Source organism: Coffea arabica, chromosome 10c, assembly GCF_036785885.1.
Source record: "Coffea arabica cultivar ET-39 chromosome 10c, Coffea Arabica ET-39 HiFi, whole genome shotgun sequence".
NCBI lineage: Eukaryota > Viridiplantae > Streptophyta > Magnoliopsida > Gentianales > Rubiaceae > Coffea > Coffea arabica.
In genome coordinates, this window is record NC_092329.1 from 8,126,319 (window position 1) to 8,141,164 (window position 14,846).

At 35.0% G+C, this 14,846-nt stretch overlaps 1 protein-coding gene, 1 long non-coding RNA gene and 1 other non-coding gene across 3 annotated transcripts; 2 read left to right on the forward strand and 1 right to left on the reverse strand.

The window, feature by feature from the left end:
- The first annotated feature begins 4,603 nt into the window (after window positions 1-4,603).
- LOC113713632 (uncharacterized) lies at window positions 4,604-6,927 on the forward strand. Its single transcript, XR_003453597.2, has 2 exons — window positions 4,604-4,768; window positions 6,615-6,927. It is a non-coding gene; the product is annotated as an uncharacterized lncRNA (long non-coding RNA).
- LOC113715253 (small nucleolar RNA snoR8a) lies at window positions 5,036-5,126 on the forward strand. Its single transcript, XR_003453893.1, has one exon. It is a non-coding gene; the product is annotated as a small nucleolar RNA snoR8a (small nucleolar RNA).
- A 2,189-nt stretch (window positions 6,928-9,116) lies between the features above and the next one.
- Window positions 9,117-13,172, reverse strand: LOC113714778 (growth-regulating factor 1). Its single transcript, XM_027238845.2, has 4 exons — window positions 12,375-13,172; window positions 11,434-11,655; window positions 10,634-10,973; window positions 9,117-10,187 (listed from the first exon to the last, which is right to left on the reverse strand). The coding sequence occupies exons 1-4, from the start codon at window positions 12,796-12,798 to the stop codon at window positions 9,341-9,343; spliced, it is 1,833 nt and encodes a 610-aa protein (XP_027094646.1). The 5' UTR covers window positions 12,799-13,172; the 3' UTR covers window positions 9,117-9,340.
- Between the last annotated feature and the right edge of the window lie 1,674 nt (window positions 13,173-14,846).

Below are 14,846 nucleotides of genomic sequence, written 5' to 3' on the forward strand. Positions count from 1 at the left end.
CAAGTGTAATATTGAGACAGACCGGTGATTTGAACGTGGAAAATGATTACTTTGAATAATCAGTTCGAATTATCTTTGTCAAAGAAAATTGATTTAAAAAATATTTGAAAAGTTTGAGGAATGACAAAATTATTTATAATTAGTGAGGTCAAATACAAAGTGCGGGTAGTTGGCACTGGCTTTTCTAGCATTTAAGATGATGAAATTGATAGCAACATTGGTTTATTTAATTCTTTTGGCCATAATTGGTTGGACGTATCAAATTTTAAGTAGGAGTTTGAGGCTTAAAAGTAGAATGTTTGAAAGTCATGACCAGTCTCCAGATCGTGTCAAACGGCAATTATCAGAAGAAAAATATGAGATGGAAACATCTGTATTCTTTCCTCAAAATTGGTCTTCATTTCTAGTCTTGCCTGGGGTTGTTTCAAGGTACACACGCAACTTATGAAACGTCCAAACTAACCAATAGCGACATCGAACGGAAGGGAGTATGACAAACTGAAATTATCCAATACAATCGACGATTTGTAGATTCACTGCTATTTTCTGAATTTTCTGTAGAAAAAATGTAGGAATAATTTCAGAAACCTCTCCCAAGGTTTCTCATAATATCACGCAGCTCCGCTAAGGTTTTTAAAATTTCACTTACCTCCCTTGGATTGCCATTTCTTATAACATTTTAATCCATTTGAAGGAAATACAAGAAAAATAAAATTTTTATTCCTATACTACCCTTATATTATCCTACTTATGAAATTTATGATAACAATAAAAAAATAAAATAAGGTTAAATTTTTATAAAGTGTAAATTTCTTGATGTAAACTATTTATTTTAGTTGTATTGCAACAAAAGCAAAATTTATACCTTGAAAAATTTATGCATATGAAGAGATTATTTTAGTTTTCAATACAACTTAAACTACACCATGTATGAAAACATATTTCCCCAAAAAATATCTTGACTTTCTTAATTGTAATTGTGCACGAAACTTTTTAAGATATTAATTACTCACCAAACTCCTCCTAAGTGGTTGATCTCGATTAGATTTAATTTTTCCAAATTCTTTACTGTCCCACCATTACCCCAATATAAAGAAATATGTATTACTATTAACTAGCAATTTGTTTTTTTAGTTTACATTTTTTTGTTTTAAAATTTTATTTTGATTTGGCCTTTTGGTTAAATAGCTATTAAGAGCAAGAGTAATGTTGCCTATTTGTGAACTTTGATATGAATATTTAGTCTTATCAATTTGATAAGGGAGATAAGTGAGATTTTAAGAACTTCAGAGAAGCTGAGTGATATTATGACAAACTTCAGGGGTGTTACTAAAATTATTCCAAAAATATATTGTAACGATCTTATGTATGTGAGGTAGAAAAATAATTGAAAAATGTGATCACGAAAAAGGTAAAAATCTTCTTTGAAAAACTTCAATACAAACAATAATGTGGGGCCTATTTGGATGGTGAGTTTTTTTAGTATTTATATAAAACTTTACTATAACTTGTTATAAAAACTTTTGTGGATTTGAGGTTTGGAAAAAAAAAATTTCTTTTTTCTTTTCATTTTCATTTTCTTTCTTTTATTTTTCCCTTTCTTCTTATTACTCCCTTCTTCCTATCTCTCTCTCCCTCCTTACTATCGCAACCGCCACCATGTCACCCCTCTTTATATCTTTTCCTCTCTCATCTTCCCTTCCTACTCCTTCTTCCTCACTCCCTCCTCTTCCTTCCTCCCTTCTTCTCCTGCCCCTCTCTCTTCCTTTGGCCTTTCTCTCCTCCCCCACTCCCTCTAGCCACATGCCCAGATTTGGTCACACAGTTACAAACCAAGGGGCGCGAGTAAGGGAAAGGGGGTCAGGGGAAGAGAAATGGGAGAGGAAGAAGAAAGGGGGAAGGAGGAGATGAGGGGAAAAAAAAAGAAGAGAAACCTCAGTCGGTGCTGCCGATAGTGGAGGTTGAGGTTGGGGAGGAAGAAAAGAAAAAAAAATGGGATTTTTCGTGCATTTTTTGAATATTTTGATGTCTGTATTTTAAAATTTTTGAAAAATTTCTTTAGATTCCTATAGTTAAAGTTGTTAAAGAATTAGTAGAAGAAAAACTAGGTGAAAAAAACTTGCCTTCCAAACAAGGCGTGAATACTCATTTATAATAGAAAATTACGTATTTCAATTCGGGCTATATTATGTAGGCTTAATAACAAGTTACCCTGAATAATATAGGCTATGTATATATAACAAATTTTTCGAAAAAAAATATTTATTTGCATCATAAACACATTTTTCAATCCACCTTTTTATATTCTCAATCACATTTTTATCTCACATACATCACATTACAAAAAATGTTACAGTAATTATTCTAAATAATTATTTGAAATAATACTCTATCCAAACAAAGTCATAATTTGACTAGCAAACTATCTCTTGTAATCATAAAACGTATAGATTACCCGCTGCAGACTATTGATCAAACATGCAGGGCCACTTTCTAGGTATGAGAGATGTGAAAAGACATTCATGTCCTCGAATAAATAATGCTTTGATAGTTTTTATCTTAGAAAATGATGTTACTGTATCTTTTTAGTTAAAAAAGCATTGCTGTTTCCAAGAAATAGTGATGCATTTGTAGATATAATTATGGAAATTATACAAGTTATTTTTACTAAATAAATTGTATAGGTTTTATAATAATTTATGATATTTAGATATTTTTATAAAAAAATACCAATATATTTAAACATCAAAAGGAGTTGCTTATAAGGACAAACAAAGAAAAAATGAATGTGCAATATTTTTATGAAAATTAATTTTATTTTTTGTGATAAGAAATTATTGCCATGTTAAATAAAAAAAAAAGGCTTCGTTTTATGGTGCTCACCTTGACTGGACTTTGGCAAGTTCATCTTATACATGCATAGCAAGACATATTTAAGTACTATTTTACAAAAAATACTAGTACATATTTAACTAGACAAAGACCAATGTTCTACACACACACACATATATATAAAGTACATTATTTTTGTAATAAATCCTTATAAAAACAGAGATTAAATAAACACAGAAAGTATTTTAGTTGCATTTTTATTTCATTGTCTTTATTAATATTTCTTTTTAATGTTTAAGTATATATTGGTATTTTCTTATAATATATATTTAAATTGAATAAATTATCATAATTGGAAAATTTATTTAATGAAAAATAATTTACATAATTTCTATGATTATATACATCTATAATTGTATTGCAATTTTCTAAACATAACAATGTTCTTCAGTTAAAAAAAGAGATTATAATACTATTTCCTAATGATAAAACTATCAAAGTATTATGTATACCAAGACATGAATGTATTTTCACCTATCTCAAACATAGAAAACCTAATCCATTTTTTTCCTTGGTAAGTGGAAGGTTTTAAATCTAAAATCTCATATTTATAATTTCTCCCATTAACCCACCTCCCAGAAAAGCTAATCCACTTTTTTTGACTTTTTTTTTTAAGTATAAGCCGGAGGGTTTGAACTGGAGACCTAATCCACTAATTTAACCTTTTGCTAGTAGAAGGCAATTTGTATATCTTCTTATTATAGGGGACAATTTGCTACTCAAATAATATAAGGAGGTAATTTGTAATTAAGTCTATTATGTATTTGGCCAAACAACATTTATACCCTTTTTTTTTAATGCAAGTTGTATCTAAAATAGTTTAAATACATCTTACGATGGGTATGTTATGACTTTTAGTGGGGTAATTGGAAGATTAGGGGAAGAATTATGATTAACTTTCAAATTGATAGAAACATTAATCAAATGACGGTAACATTATTGGTTTGACTGTCAAGCTCTGTCCTTTGCCATTTCCTCTAAGTCTCTCCTTGAAGTGTTAAAAACAAGGTACTTTTTCAATATATGATAATTTCAGAAACCTCCCTTGAGGTTTATATTAATTGTGGCTACCTGCCTTGAGATTTGTAAAATTATAAAAATCTCCCCTAGAAAGTATTTCTTAGTAACAATCAATGGTGTAAGCAAAAAAAAATCCAATAAATATCTAATATTACCCCTCTCTTATATGTAAAACAAATTAAATGCTAAAAAGTCAATTATCACCATTTATCTGTTAAGTGAAAATTTCAAGTTAGTTTTTTGCAAGAAAACTTAAGCCATGTTTTGAAAGCATTCCTTTTTAATACTTTCAACATATTTTTTGGTTAAGTACTTTTTGAAGATACTTTTTTTAACAAATGCCTCCCTAATTGGTTGGTCGGCCTTTTATAAATTGATTAATAATTCTAGTCAGAAAAATTAGGAATGGAGCACAATGTACTAGATTGGATGATGTTAAAGTTTTAGGATAAAGAATCATTTCCAAATAAGGATTACCATTTTTCTCTTTTAAACTAATTTTCACTTAAAATATGTAAAGTTTGTGAAAGCTACCATAGTTTTTACATAAATCAGGGGGTAAGTATAATATTTCAAACTATAGGGGAGGTAACTGCAATTGTTAGAAACCTCATGCGAAGTTTCTGAAATTATTCCTTTCAATATTGCACCAAATTAAAAAATCCCGAAAACTTCAGAAAGAAGAGGCCGCCACACGCAATTTACTTTCCCAGTGTACTGAATACCCGCACCGCCAGGCGCCAGCAAAGGTGAAAACGGTCAACATATTTAAATTACGCTTAAAATCAGGCTAGGGTTTCAAAGTCCCCTCCTTGCCTCGTTCTATATAGGCCTCCTTTGTCTCGCCGCCAGCGGGGTAATCATTCATAATCTTCTCTATTAGCTCCATCTTCGATCTCCTTTCTCCTATTTTTATGTCACTTTTAATCAATTGTATTAAACCCTTGTTAATTCAATTGATTTCCCTCTTTCCCGTTTTGTGCAAAGATAAAAATTCAGTCTTTTTTTGCTAAAAAATTGTGTCTTTCTAGTTAACTATAGATTTATCCTTCATTTTTTCTCTTTTACATATGAGCAGTTATTTGATTTCGGGGTGATTTAGTTTGCCTGGAAATTTGAGCTGGGGGTTGCGGTGATTATAAAAAATTCCTCGTTCTGACTGCTATTTCCATGGCATGACAGACCCTTCTATACACCCATAGAATATGAGCACCCCCCATGAAGTTTCATTTTTGCTTCTATGTTTGGTAATTTCGAAAGGAAACAGCAATTAAGTAATTTTGGTTTGATTGTTTGCATGGTCAGCAATTCCATAGTCAAATGATAATGAACTTTAGTCTTTTTAGAACTCTTTTGGAATCTTTTTGCTTGTAAGTAATGGCTGCTTAAGGCCTTCTTGCTTGTGACACTTTTGTATAATTTATATTTGTTAGTGATAGTGAAACAGGTAGAAGCTTCATGAGGCAAATCACTGCACTGGATCATAGTTTTTAATTGTTTAAAGCTGTTTGTTGACTGATTCAAATCAAGATAATGACAATGTTGATATTTGGAATTAATTACTATCTTATCACTTGTTGCTTTCTACGAATTTATGAGATAAAATTTTGTTGGCTTTTTAAGGCAGCTAATACCAATATTAGCTGATGCATGTCCTGACCGGCAAAGTAGTCTGGGGTTTTTTGGATCTTGCAATTAAAATGACCTTATTAGTGTGTTTATCTAGCTCTTAGGTTCTGTTTTACTTCTACACCTGTTGAACCAAATTGCTGTTTCAAGAGGAAATATTCTGCTAAATCAGAAACACTACTGTCATCTAGTTGCCTTTGTGAACTTAGTTCTTGTTTCTCTTTCTCAATGCATATCTTTTTTGCACTTGATTTGTACTTTCGTCTTTACCTTATAGTAGTCTCTATTGCTGAACCTCTATTCTCAAAGAATCCTCAGATGTTATCGACTTTCTTTACTCAAGCATCATCTAAAGGAGCTTGCCTATTTCATTTTTCTCATGGCAATAAGATACTATTTTTGCTGTGTGCTTGGATGCTCCTAAAATTGAGTTTGGTGGTGTTTAAAGCCCTGATTTGACAAAATGAATTGTTCTAGAGATCAGGGTTACGCACACCTCCACAGTCTATAAAATTGCAATCTAGTAAATATCCTTGTTTTAATTTTTATCATCACAAAACGTTATACTGTTGCTTTCCTCCTCTCTATCTTATCGTCTTCTTTCTATTGGTTCAATGTAAGAAAATGCTACTTGTGAGTTGCATAATCTGATTATAATTTTTCCTGTACTCTTGCATATTTGCCAATTTGTCAAGTAAAAAGCAGACACTGGCTGGAATTTGGCTTCTGTCATTATTTTAGCTTTCTGCTTTAAATGATGCTTAATCAGGACTTGCCATTATCTTCCCTTTGTCAATGATGCACTAGCAACAAATGTTCATATGAATTCTGGACTGTTTTTGGCACTTTGGCTCCATTTTGGAAGTTTTGCTGGGAGAAGTAGAATAAGGTCTAAAATCCTTTTTTTTTAAAAAAAAAATTTTGGGGCAAAGTTCTAACAACTTTTTAAGAACTGAGTAAATAAAAATTCCAGTGGAGGAGGGGTGTTCCGCTCTTTATAGACAAACTTGTTAGTTTCCATCAGCATCAAGTTGACAATTGCATCTTTTTTGCTGTTCTTTCTATTTCCACAGCAGTGGTAAGAAATGTCTTAAGAATGAGTTGATAACTAATTGAAGAAACATGAGCGCCACAAGGTTGGGGAAGGAGTAGAGCTGGAACAAAGGGAAACTGCACGGGAGTATGGGTTGAAAATTATCAAAGAGGGTATTGGCTGCCATCATTGTAAACCATAATCTATTTGGAGAATGGTTTTCTTGACATTAATATCTATGAACCTTTTAGTCGAGGGGAAGAAAATTAGCAAAATGTTTAGCGATATTTAGTCAGCATAAATGCTTAAACTGTTTTGGTGTAAAATATCCAGGTCCCAACCTGATGAACCCATCGACTTTCTAACTGTATATTTCATATATTGCATCATCAGTCCGATCCTGCATGCTTCCAAACCTATTATCAGTCTAATCATGTAGGCTAGACCTGTAGTTTGAGTTGGTGAACGATTACAAGAAGAATGGACATTCTGGTGTTAATCCCATTACGAATTGGATAGAAATAGAACCAACTGCCAGAATTAGAAGGCGGTAAAGAAAAGCTTCAATGTGTCAAAATCACTGACGAATGTAAAAGTAATTGAAGTTCCAATTTTATCAGATGTCCCCTAAGGGACCTCATTGAAGTTGAAGAAAGTAGGCTCTTCCCGAATTCCACTGAGACAAAGCTCTGAGAATGTCACAGCATCCAAACCAAACCAAACCAAACCAATGAATGAATGGTCTGGGGAGGGTGCCCATTAATGAGAATCATGCTTGGGGTGAAGCTATAAATTTGGCATGTTGTGTGTTTGAACTACTCTAGGAGGCTCATGGATTAATTCGAACCACCTCAAAGACAGGGATAGTGAAATGAGGGTCACCATTAAGTAGAAGTATTTACTTCTGGCTCCAGCAAATATTTCTGACAGTGACTTTCTTGTGCTCATGCAAGACAATGCAGGTTGTCCAGAGTCCTAAATCAATTCCAGTAAATTTCTGTTCGCCAAACATCTCGACCTCTAATCAATCAAAAACGTTACAGCTGCTACAACCCTGCCTGCAATCACATACTATCAAATACTTGTAGAAGGGCATGGAGGAGAGGGAAGATTGGCAAAATTAAACAAAACTCAAGTTTCTTGTTGGTCCAAAGTAAGCAGGGGATTACAGTTAAAATTAATGTCGTGATCATGAGAAGATTGGCAACCCCTAAATGGTCTACAAACTTCAAAGATGGCATATTCTCAAGAATTGCAAACTTTTGAAATGGATGCCTGGGTGAGATTATTTTTTTTCTTTTGGTTAAGTTTGGGAAATTATTTTGTCCCGTCGCTTTTTGAAGTCATATGGCAGGTCCCACTCCCACATGTCCGCAATTCTTTGTCTTTAGTCTTTGCTCCCAAAAGTGAATCAATATGGATGTCGGCAGATATTTATCATTTCTACCAAGATACCTCAGGGGCAAGGGCCCGAACCCTGTCAGTCATGGGACTTATTGCACCTAGTTCTTTGTTACAAATTTGAAATTCACACTACACTGCCGTTTTTGCAGTTATGACATTAAATTCCAGACCTTCTAAATTTGTAGCAGTTTTATGAGGCCTCGCATGAGCTAATTCAGCACTTAAATTTAACATATCTGACTTTTAACATGTTCAAATGAACACTATTGATAGTTAAAAATTGAACTTTTGAATTAATTGAATGATACTGAATTTTCTAAACAATATTTGTTCCCAAAAATAAATGATAGGTTATTTGTTTATCATTTAATGTGATTTACACTCAAACGTATCAAATTTAGCACTTAACAATTCAATAATTTAATGAATTCAGATTTCAAATTTCAGTTTAAAAGAAGATTTAGCGGAAGCATAGATCGGTGACAAGATATAAAAGAAAAACATAGAACGAGTCATGACAGTAAGATTCTTGTAAGAATTAGAAGATACTAGTGTACTATATAGTTATTTACTAAATTAATTTAGGAACAAATTCAACAGAAAGTAGAGAGATAATGCTGAGAAAATATTTAGCACTATCAACGTGCTACTCCACATCATGCCTAAAATTTTTGAAACATTTCCCATGAGTTCATGAGGGTCTCCTTGGATGCCATGCCATTTTTAATCTCCACTCCATTTGATGGACCACAAAAAAAAAAAAAAAACAGTGACCGGACCACAAACGAAAGTGATCAAAGCTTTTTGGCAAGAACAAAGTCTTGCTCTTTAATTTCAGCTAACTTCAAAAGTATCATACTACATGAACAGATTTTTGCAGAAAGTCGAGCAAAATTACTAGAGAATTTGCAAAAGTGTCATGTGGCTGCTAAAAATCATAGCCCACATTCACAATCACATCCAACCCGTACACTAGCCATTATATCAACCCACCAACCAACATGCTTCCTACCAACCTAAAAGCAAATGGTGATTAAAACACTCACCCAACAGGAGCACATGAAACAGGAGCACATGAAGGGATGGATAAGATATAACCCAAAGCAAAATTTCATGTCGCACCCCAACAGCTCCACAATTATATCACTAACTCAAGCATAGTCATATTTTTATGATGATAATTCGTCAGGTTCTACATCGAGTGATTATGTCTCACAGCTGATAGAGTTACACAAGAAAAGCAACAAATTAACAAAAATTCCAAATGAAAAGCTAATTGCTCTTAGTGTTCGTTCGTCAGCACATATCGAAAACTCACTACTAGAATTCACTTGAAACTTGATCATCCCGGTCTGACCCCAATTACAGTGCAGGCAAGGCTGGATTCACAAGAGTTGATCCAAGTACGCCGCCACTGCAAAGGCTGCCTCCTTCATGCGCCTTGCTAGCCTCGGCTCTCGGACTGCTTCCAGTGCTGCTGTTAGAACGAGACACGAAAGCAGCTTTCTGCAAAACCCCGGTAGGGGATGATGCTAACTGCGGGCTGCCGTCCCAACCCTCGGTCATGAGGTTAAGAGCTGAGGCACTCTTGCTTTCGCTTGTGCCGTTATTTGTGCTATGCAACACCTCAGCAAGAGGTCCACCCATGGATGATTCCCAGGAGATGGGAATCCAGTTTGCTTGTCTGTGGGTACGATCATTGACAGTGGCACCTACTCCCAAGCCCATTTGTGTAGCTTCAACTTCCCGGGATAACCTCAATGGGGATGATGCCACTTTTTCATTGGTGGGAGACGATGTAGAGGACATGAAGTCTGAGGCAGCCATCGAGATGGAAATGGACAGTTGAGTCCTGTCTGAGTGCAGATCAATGTCTGGCCATGAAACAACAGATGAACGTTCACTCCTGTTATTGGGCCAGTCATCCATAAACTGGCGAAGACCAGTGCGTGATTTGCTTTCGTGATCATTGACTTCTTCAGAAGTACCATAGTTACTGCAGTTCACTAAAGAAGAGCTTCTGTCCAAAGGATTTAGCAGAGAGTCAGAGCAGACCAGTCCAAATTCTCCCCGAGAAGATTGTTGGTAGGGATTCTGCGGTTTGGGAAGGGGATATTGGTTATCTTTCAAGTTTATACGTCGAGATATCATGGAGAGACCAGTTGTATCTTGAATTCTCCCACCCAAATTTTCCTTTTCCAGAAAGGTCCTGTCGGGAAAATGAGGAGTTAACCGACCATCCAAGTTCAATTAAGAAACAACTTAATAACATAAAAAAGCAAATCTCCATAAATTGACTGTTAAAGGTAAGTGGCACAAATTTCAGGCTGTACGCTAAATTAATTGCAAGTTCAATGGATCCATCACGATGTAAAGATGAAATGACTAGAAGTCTTTTAACTAATATCCACCATCAATCACTATATAAGTTAAACCAGACAATGAAAGCGTCATGGCCATGTCAACATGCCAATATAAAGATGAAATGACTAGAAGTCTTAACTAATATCCACCATCAGTCATTATATAAGTTGAACCAGACAATGAAGTGTCGTGGCAATGTCAACATGCCAGTTTATCAGCAGATTTAACTCGTTAATTTCCTACTCTGAATATGTTCAACAGTTAATTGTCCAGAAGGAACCTTCTGTTTACCTGTCAAGTTGGGGAGATGCGGCACATTGAACATTGGCACCAGTCTGGAGGAGGCCTAAGCCGTTGGACGCACTGCCTCCAGGAACCACTGCAGCAGATGCAGAGGAAGTTGGCGTCAATTTGGCAGCATTATTCGTGGTTCCTGCAACAGAATGGCCAGGTTGGCCTTCCACAGGCTTTCTTGAACGATGGCGGCCCCTGTTCATGTGCCGCTCACAGTACTTCTGGTCAGCAACTGCATCTCTTGAGCACCGCCATTTCTTGCCATCGGTCCTTCGGCACCTTCCTGGTTCAGGGTCAGTACTGTTGGAGAATCCTATATGGAAAGCACCCCAACCAACTGCCAACAAGAACGAACAAAGAACACTTGAATGCAGAACAGAACAGTAGTGACTGTCCCCCAAACTTTCAATGCAAAACATAAATTTCCCTTGTGCAAACACTAAAAGGAGACCCTTCACTAAATAGAAGAGAAACAGACTCATTTACTAACATGTCTCGCCAAAATCTCCATCTCAAGATAACAAGGAGTCCTAAAGTTGAACAGAAATCATGACTATTCTATAGTTCAGGATAAAACCAACTTTTTCCTTGCTGGGAGAAGAATCTACAAAGTTACCGCTAGAAACAAATGGTGGCACCAACCATGAAGCCGATAGGGGAGCACCAGTAAGATGAATGATGAAAACCAAACCAGCAAAATGTTCCACTTGCAATTTGGAATACTCCTATGTAAATCTCACTTAAAAAGTACATTTGTTCCATGTTTAATGAGAAGAAAATGGAAAGAGGACACTTACAAGCGCTGGGCCTTAGGCCTGCAAAGCTTGAGAAACCAGCAGAATCGAGTGCTTTCCTAATTGGGGTGAGAAGATAAGAAGGTATGGGCATATTCGCGTTGATGTACTTGTAGATCAAGGCTTGGTGTTCCAGTTCCATCCACTGAGATGGTGTGAACGGTCCCCTAACCCCAGATGGTACCCCGTGCATGTTTCCAGCATTCAAGCCTCCGCTGCCGTAGCCTGATGATGCAAAGAAGAGAAACAAATCAAGTCAAGATATGATGCAGAACAAGAAGTAGGGAAACCCACTTGAACCATTCCAGGAAATGACTAGCACCTGAATAAAACGTTTCTGCAAAAAGGAAAAGAAGACTTTTGAAAGAAGTATATGACAGAAGACTCAAAATAGCTCTATATGCAACATTTATGGGGGCTACAACAATAATGGATTAATCCAGCCTTTCTGAAATCATAAGACACGGCAGAAGGAGACAGAGATAGGAGAAAATTCATAACTAATCAATGAAAAGATGGATCTTTTAAGTTTTAACGTTGCCACCGTATTTCTTATTATCCTGATTTTCGTTTTTCGCACTCGGTAACAAACTGTACCATGACATTAGCACCATCCCATCCACTCGAAAATAGGAACGCAATAGTAGTAGTGACTGGCCTACTAGTAGAGCCTCAGAAAATTCTTTCCTTCTCCTATTGCGCTGCATGGCAGGAAGACTCTTAATTGCAGTTCAAAAGTTTTGCAAATTCAAACATTTTGACCGCAACTTTTAACAGAAAAATAGCCATAAACATAATAATGATGGTAGTGCAATTAAACCTAGCTTCACGCAAATGCTGAGAAATACCCCTCCCAAATGAGAAACCATACAACTATCCTCAATACCTTTGATGCTATATCAGCAAAATGTGTCATCATAAAAGTCACGAAGTTTTTTTGGTACCTGTAGTTCTACTATAAACAACTGAAGAGGGGTGGTGATAATAAGGTAATGTCACACTCTGAGGGTTGGGAGAAGAGAAGCTAAGCATCTGCTGCTGGCCTGAACCTTCAGGGAATAAGTTACTACAACTACTATTAGATCTCAGTAAAGGAGTTCTCTGCTGAAACAGCATTGCTTTGGAAGCTGAGAAATCATCAGGGCTAATCTTGGCAACTTTTAAGTCCCTCAAGTCATCTTCAGCAGCAGTAGTAGTCCCTGCTGACCTTTCCTGCTTGAGAAATCCAGATCCGTACCACTTTTGTTTAGTCTCAGCATCAGAAGTAGTAGTTGCAGTGGTAGGAAGTGTAATTGAAGAAGCAAAACCAGTTGTCTCTGAACACATTAACCCCCCACCATTGTCCAAACTGACCACCCCAAAATCCATTAACAGAGAACAAGCAAGTAAAGTGCAAGAAAGGCGTAGTAGTATCTATAAAGTGCCCAGACAATGAAAATGGAACATGGGTTCATTACAGGAAAAGACACAACAAGCTTCTTGCTTGTGCCTTGGAGAGAGGACCATTTTTAAAGAGCAAGAATAATTGATTATAGCAAATAGTAGCAGCAGCAGTTTAGGCGTTATGTAGCATAGTTAAGGCTGAAGCAGACCTACGAAAGGGCAGCAAAACAGGTTTAAGTTTTAGGGACTTTGATGTCTGGGACTGGCAAATTATTGCTCGGAGATAGAGAGGGAGAGAAAGGGTGGGAGAAAAAGTTGTAGTAGTAGCAGTACTAAATACTCTATAGCAGCACTAAATAGTAAATAGTAGTGGTGGTAGTAGAGAGTATGATAGTTTCTAGCGTACATTTATTTTGCATTTAGGACACTCAACAAAGGCCACAGTCCCAAAACATATCATGTAGGGTACATGGAAAAATATCGTGTAGAGTACACTGTACACGGGAGATAATCTCTAGAATCTAGATAATACTGTGGTACTCTAATGTATTCGAAAAATTTTTAGATTTTCCGTCACAATTTTTAATATCATGAAGAGGTACATGGGAGGTAGTCTCTATAATCTAGATAATTCTAGTTTCGAAAAATTTTTACGTTTTCCATGAACATATTTTTTAATTATCTTTTAATATCATATTTATCAAATTATTATAATAAATTTTTTAATAAAAATTTATTAAAATAGCAATTCAAATGGACTCTGCTGCTAATACCAAATGCCTTTTTGTTTATTTGTTTTGCTTACTTGAAACTTGTTTGCATATTTTCTTCAAAAAAAAAAAAAAGTGGTTGTATTTTAGTTGAAATTTGGAAACTTACTCAGTAGTTATTTTGGGTAGAATAGAAGTATTCTGTAAGTTATCTATAGCAGTAAGTATTAAACTACTACTACTTTTTGGATAGTTGTTAAACACAATAAGTAACTTGGTTTTCCCACCGTACGGCCTAATTGTCAAATGAGTTTTTTTGATATTTATCTAAAATTTTACTATAATCTATTGTAAAAGTTGTAGAAATTTCTTTTTTAAGTACTTAAATCTTTGATTATTTTGAAATTTATAGTTTGAAAACTTTGAAGAGTTTTTTAATATTACTGTAGTTAAAGTTATTAAAAAATTTATAGAAGATAAACTTTATTAAAAACTTATTTGTCAAACAGAAAGTTTTTAAACTATATATTTTAAAATACCCAAAATTTTAAATATTTCAAAAAATTTCTGTAATTTTTATATTAAATTACAACAGTAAAATTTTAAATAAACATTCAAAAATCCATTTACCAAATGGGGCTACATAAAATTCTGAAAGGGAATCTGACACAATAGAAAGCAAATGAAGTAGTAGAAACACTACTGTGATTTTGGGTCAGAGTATAACACTGGTTCTGTAGCCCTTAAAATAAAAGTCAAACATGACAACGGTTGGTTACCCCAAAAGGAGAAAATGCAATATCATGGAAAACGAGTCAATCGCATAACGAAATTATATATGATGAATGATCAGAAACGAAAAAGAAAAAAGAAGCACATTTTAAGAACTAGGCAGCTTGATTATTAGACCATTTCGATCCTTTTTATTTGTACCTTCAGTTTTGACTTATTTTGACTTGGGGTAATGAAACCTTATTTGGATTGTGATTTTTTTTTAAAAAAAATTCATATTTTTTGTAAATATATTTTTAATTATCTTTTTATTTTATATATATCAAATCATTAAAATAAATTTTCTAGAAAAACTCGTAAAAATAACCCTTCAAACAGGAGGCGTCGCTTGGGGGCTGTTTTTGCACAGCAAAACCGGCAGCGGTTTTCTATCATCCTTTCTCCCGCCCTCATCTCTAGTCTAGAAGCCAAAGTAGTGGTGGGCTGCATGAGGAAAGATGCACAGCCACGTGACGACATCAACTTACATGCTAATCTCCAACTTGTCCTACTCTCAGCCTGCCTTGCCGTAGTTCTACTCTCTCCTTGTTT